At 50.1% G+C, this 6,000-nt stretch overlaps 1 protein-coding gene across 2 annotated transcripts in view; it reads left to right on the top strand.

The window, feature by feature from the left end:
- The first annotated feature begins 1,253 nt into the window (after nucleotides 1–1,253).
- The window catches only part of B3GALNT2 (beta-1,3-N-acetylgalactosaminyltransferase 2), a 60,708-nt gene continuing 55,961 nt past the window's right edge, over nucleotides 1,254–6,000 (top strand). The window contains exon 1 of one of the 2 annotated variants that reach the window (XM_062210650.1): nucleotides 1,254–1,526. In XM_062210650.1, coding sequence (XP_062066634.1) covers nucleotides 1,415–1,526 — 112 coding nt within the window. In that variant the 5' untranslated portion in view covers nucleotides 1,254–1,414. The remainder of the gene's footprint in view (nucleotides 1,527–6,000) is intronic. The other variant, XM_062210649.1, reaches the window with a different exon arrangement.

Raw genomic sequence — 6,000 nt, 5'->3', positions numbered from 1 at the left:
AACTTCCACTGCTTTCCCAGGCCATAGCAGAGAGCTGGATCGGAAGTGGAGCAGCTGGGACTCAAACTGGCGCCCATATGGGATGCTGGCACTGCAGGTGGCGACTTTACCCGCTGTGCTACAGTGCAGACCTCTCAACAATTTGTGTGCCAGGGGATCTTAAGAAAGTTCATGGTACTGTGTGTTTGGAAAAACTCCGCATGGGTTTCTAAACTTTTTTGTGCAAAAAAAAAAAAAAAAAAAAAAAATCTTACAGTTCCCTGTTTCAACAAACCTTTTGGGGGGGCCATATAGAATTATCTTTTTTGCCCACAACTTGTGGTAACTTGGGCACACACACCCCATAAGCCAGCCCCCCTCCCCATCACCGCCGGCCGTGTTTGTCCCCAAGGGGCGCTGCCCAAGCTCCGCCATGGGTCCCTCGGAGCCCACGGCCCCGTCCTGCGGGAGGAAGGCCCCACGCTCGGCTCCCAACGAACCGGGGCGCGGGCAATCCCACCCCCGCTCCCCACATCGCCGTGGTGCGGTCCCCTGGGCGCTGCCCGCCCCGCTCGCCTGCATTCCTAGAGGACAGCCCGGGCAAGGAGCCGGGAACACACTGCACCAGAACTAATCCCTGGTGATTCACCGCTCAAAACGTTGACACACTCGGGCCGCCGCGGCCAGCTCTCCGGGCCAAGGACACGTCAGCAGGGTTCCCCCCTCCCCAACACACACACACACACAGCCGGCGGCCGAGAGAGAGAGCCTCCGGGGAGAGGCAGCGCCGCACTATCTCAAACTAGAGTTACTGAGCCCGCCTGCAACACGGAGGCGACCCGCAACCTTCGCCTCAGCAGCGTTTCCCTCCCCGGCTTTGCAGGAGCCTGAGCGCCGGGTGTCCCCGCACTACCTAACTTCTGCCGCGGGGTGGAGACGTAGCGTAGGCTTGCGCATGCCCTCTGTGGGGCCTCGCGCTTCGCCTCCGCGGTCGCTGTGACGTCGGCACGTGCCAGGGATTATGGGAAATGTGGTTTCTGAGCCTCAGACTTCTCCGCGCGCCCCCTGCCTGGGACCGGAACGCGACTTCAGCTCCCGGCAGGCCGGCGGTCGTGGGTGGGGACACGAGAGAAGGGGGAGGGGCGAGCGGGAGCAAACGGGGGGCGGAGCCAGTGGGAAGGCCGAGCGGGGTGGGCGGGGCTTCGGCCGGCTGAACCCGCCGCTGCCTGCGGTCTAGGGGACCTGAGACGCGGGGCCGGGAGCCGCGAGGATCCCCGAAGGCGGCCGGCGGGTGGGCGGGCGTGTCCGGAGCAGCCGCGCGGGCGTCGGCCTCCGCCCCTCGTCTCCGCGCTTCCAGATCCCCTCCCTCTCCGCCGGGACGCCCGAGAGCCCGGCGCGCGGCGGGGGCGCGCGGTGGAGCCGGCGGGGGCGGCCAATGCGAAACTGGCTGGTGCTGCTGTGCCCGTGTGTGCTCGGGGCCGCGCTGCACCTCTGGCTGCGGCTGCGCTCCCCGCCGCCCGCCCGCGCCTCCGGGGCCGGCCCCGCAGGTGAGAGGCGCTGGGACGCGGGCGAGCCGGTGGCCGCGAGGGGCGGGAGGCCCGGCTCGGAGCTGGGGGCCGCCGAGCCCCGCCGGGAGCGGCTGGAGGGGGCGGGAAGCCACGGAGCACGACGGCCCCCTGCGAGACAAACGGCTCTTTTCATTCTCGGAGCGTTGCCACGGGGCGGGCTCCGCGTGTCCCCGCCGCCGCGCCTCACCGCCCCGCGCCCCTCACGGGTCCCGCGGCGAGCCCTTCGGCGGTGCCCCACTGCCGCCGGGACCAGAGCCCCGGGTGCCCTGCAGCCGCCGGCGCCGCTGCCTGCGAGCCCGGGCTCGCCAGTTGGGGTTTCCGTCTGCAAGTGGTGGGTCTTTTTACTCGGTGCAGACTTGAAGCCGTTGATGCCGTGGGGGCATGTCTGCGTGTGCGAAAAGGTGGCCAGGTGTTTGCTTTTAAGGAATGGTGTTGCTACGAGGATAATCTGGTGTTCTTGGATGACGATGGAAGTCGGTTAAACAAATCGAGACGTGAAATGGGGCAGGGCTTTTGAGTGGAGTCGTTCCTGCGCGTTCGGTTCCAATCATGAAGTACACGTGGAAATCACGCCCATTTGCTTTAAAGCGTAATCTCTGTGGGAGTGAAATCTTTGTTCCTGTAAGGTTCATAGCCTAAAAGAACGCTTTGCCCACAGCAGGCGCCCATTGCACTGTTTTATTAGCGGGTTCCACCACCCTGAACGACAGGTTTTTCTTCTTTTTAAGGGCTTGCCCTGGGACATGCAAAGAAACCTTGACAGCTGTTTTAGAGATGACTAATAGTCATTTTGCTTTTTAAGTGCACTGGGATATTTTCCTGTTAGCACTTTTTCCCCAAACAGTTGTTTAAACTTTAACGGTGTTAAAGTTTAGAAGTTAACATTGAGTATTTGCAGCTCAGCAGATGGCTCTATGCCTTAACTTACAAGTAGAGTACTTGGCTGTTCTCAAAACAGTCTCACTGATACATGAGATTATATTGGGACTGTTTTTGGTAAGTCTTTTCCTACTAGGCAGACCACTAGCACTTTGAAAAGGCTGCTTGTGTGACCTGAATAGAACTAAACACTATTTAAATTATTTCATCGAAGTACAGTGTTAGTGCATTCAAGCTGTTTGCAGGTCGGGGCTTTGTTTTTGTAAGCTGAACTAAGAGTGCCATATATATAAAATGCTTGGTAATGTCTGCTGAATTTGTGCCTTATAGACTTCTTTTTCTCTCTTTTTTTTTTTTTTTTTTTGCATGAGCTCTACTGGAATCTACTTGTAGAACATCCTTTTGATATTTATGACCTTAACTAGTCTTCCGTAGTTCAATGGAAAGACAAAAACCCCACCTCTAAGGTTTCTTAGTTTGAGACAAGTTTTCCCTACTCCCTTAATGTTTGGCTGATGCCTTTATCTGCCGTCCAGTTAGACTTGCTAGATTAAAGTAACGAGTAGACCATTTAGAAAAGGACAGGATAATAAATAGAGAAGTGCAGTACTAGCTGTATACATTAACTGTGACTTGAATGGATACTGTGCATCTGGTCAGATAATCTATTTAATTCTGAATTAAACTTTATGAACTCCTGATTTTCCTTTTTTCCCCTTTTTGTGCTTTTCTTTTTCTTTTTTTAAAGATTATTTAGACAGAGTCAGAGAGAGAATCTTCCATCTACTGGTTCTCTCCCCAAATGGCAGCAACAGCTGGAGATGGGCTGATCTGAAGCCAGGAGCCAGGATCTTCTTCCGCGTCTCCCACGTGGATGCAGGGGCCCAAGCACGTGGGCCATCTTCCACTGCTTTCTCAGGCCATAGCAGAGAGCTGGATCAGAAGTGGAATAGCCTTACCCGCTACGCCACAGCACCGGACTCCCCTTCTTGTACTTGCAAAACTAAAATTACTAGAGACATCTTGATTGCTGCAATTTTATCTTTTTTCCTATTGTGCTGTCATGTTTAAATGAAAACATTTGGATATTGTTACATTTTAACCCCACACTTTAAGTCTGAGTAGGAAGAGAAAGCCCAAGATTTTGCCAAGTAGTCTTCCCTTGAATTGCTATTGTAAGGTTTACTTCTGTGTTCTTTTTCTCTTCTGCCTTTGTCTTCAGCCCCATTAAGCCATAGCAGTGTTTTTTGAAAGGGAGATTTACCGCCCGTGAATATTAAAAAAGGTCTTCTGGTTGGCAGTTGATTCAGCAGATATTGGAGTACTGCAGTAATCAAGATAAAATACCTGCCCTCATGCAGTTTGCAATTTAGAAGGGAAGACTGAGCATAAGGAAATAATTAAAGCTATCACAAAGAGTGATAAGTATGGTGGAGAAAAGTAAAAGAATAGAAGAGGATAGAGAACGATTGGGTGGCTGTCAGGTTGGGGCAGGCTAAGCAGGGACTGAAAGGAAAGGGGTGAGTCCCCTTAGTACCAGGATCAGCAACTTTCCAAATGCAGCAGCTGCGTTGAACAGCTGGAACAACTGGTGAAGAGGAAGCAAGTCTCCTTTTGTGAAATCCCACACACCTTTGGGTGTGAAGACAGGAAAATGGTGGGGAAGGTAGCCGTTGGTCTGGGGAATATGAATATAGAATTTCATTACAACATACTGGTTTGGGGCAGTGCCTCAGCAGGATTCTTTTGATGGTTAATGTAGAAAAATGATGTGAGCGGGCAGGCATTTGGCATAGTGGTGAAGACACTGCTTAGTACACCTTATTCTAAGTTGGAGTGCCTACATTGAGAGTCCCTTCTCTACCCTCTGCTGGCTTCCAACTAACGTGCACCCTGGAAGGCAGCAGGTGATGGCTCAAGTGATTGGGTCCTTGCCACCCATGTGGAGACATGGATTGAGTCTTGCCCAGTGCCTGCTGTTACAGGCGTTTGGGAGTCAACCAGTGGATGGGAAATCTCTGCCTGCCTGCCTTTCAATTATTAATGAAAATGTTTTAAGAAGAAAAGAAAACTGATGTGAAAAAAAGGCATTTCTTTCTAGGATATTTGGAAAGAAGGAAACCAAGAGAAAGGAAAAGAACATATCCACTCAAAAAATACCTGGATGTCAGGTGTTATGCTTTCAGGGGGCTCGCTGTCTGTTGGATGGAAATAGATCTAGGGCGAGTAGGAGGTCAAAGACAAATTGAGCTTGCTTTGCAGTTTTGCCCAGGGCTGATTCTTCCAAAATTATCCTTGTATGCTAATTGTGTCTCTCTGCTTCAGTTTCCTCATTTATAAAATGATGATCTCATAGGATAATTGTGAGGATTCAATTAATAACACACCCAGAACAGTATCTGACCCATAGTAAACACTGCATGACTTTCAGGGAGGAATGGTGTTGTGATGGTAGCGGACGCCTATGCTTGATGTGGTTCTGGAGGTATCTTCGAGATCGACAAGAGCACACCGTGGTTGTGTGCGTCATGACTGTCCTCATCCTTGTCAGTAGATCTGCAGTGGGCGTGCACGTTTTCCTCATTTTCAAGATTTCTGCCTGTTTGGGTTTGATGTCATCTCAGAGCATGCACATGAACGTGGAGTTTTGGTCTGATTTTTAACACGGTCTGGGCATGTTTTTGAACAATTAGTTTTGAAGTCAGCCTCCCTTGCACTTTAATGTACTTTGGAACATCCACTCTCATCAGCACTTTGCAGGTTGCCAGACTCTCGGGTTATATCACATAAGTCTTCAAGCACAGAAGGGGCTGTGCCCCTGGGGAGCTTGCTTGGGCTTGTGAACTGTTCCTGACTGTTGAAGACTTGGTTTACTGCTATGTCTAGGCCGTCTAGAATGGTGAATATAGGAGATGGTCAGAAGCTGGAATGAATGAATCAAAAGAATATGAATGAATTGTTCACCTATTAAACATTTGCTTACATGCCTTGATGGCCATGTTGTTTACATTTTTTTCTTATAAAAGTAAAAAAAGTTCTTTGTAGAAACATTTGAAATTAAAAAAAAATCCATCTAAAGCACATTCATATAATGTTTTGAGGGAAATAATCTTAAAATGTGACTGATGTACAGTAAATGCATGTCATTGTCAGCTTGGTGTCTTTTCACGCACCCAACTAATCAGCACCCAGATTTAAAAGAAAGCTGCCAGTGCCCAGAAGCTCCCTCACGCTCCCTTTCCTCACTGCCAGGGGTGGTAACCGTCCTGCTCTCCCACAGAGGCTTGTCTTTTGTACTTTATATATATATACCAGACAGTATGTGCATCATCCATATAGCCTGTTTTTCTGACTTAATTTGATGTAGAGTAATATTTAATGATGTGCTTCCAACATCATTTTAATGGCTGTGTAGTTGCCTATCATGTAAATGCGCCATAAGTTATTTAACTGGTGTAATTTTCTTGTGCATTGATGTAGCTTACAATTTTTCAGTGTTAATACGGAACACTGTGGTAAGTAGAGGGCCTTAACTTCATCACGGATTATTTCTTTAAAGTAGGTCCTCAGATAC

The sequence above is a fragment of the Lepus europaeus genome, chromosome 14 (genome assembly GCF_033115175.1).
Source record: "Lepus europaeus isolate LE1 chromosome 14, mLepTim1.pri, whole genome shotgun sequence".
NCBI classification, from domain to species: Eukaryota; Metazoa; Chordata; class Mammalia; order Lagomorpha; family Leporidae; genus Lepus; species Lepus europaeus.
This window is presented reverse-complemented; position numbering and strand designations above follow the sequence as displayed.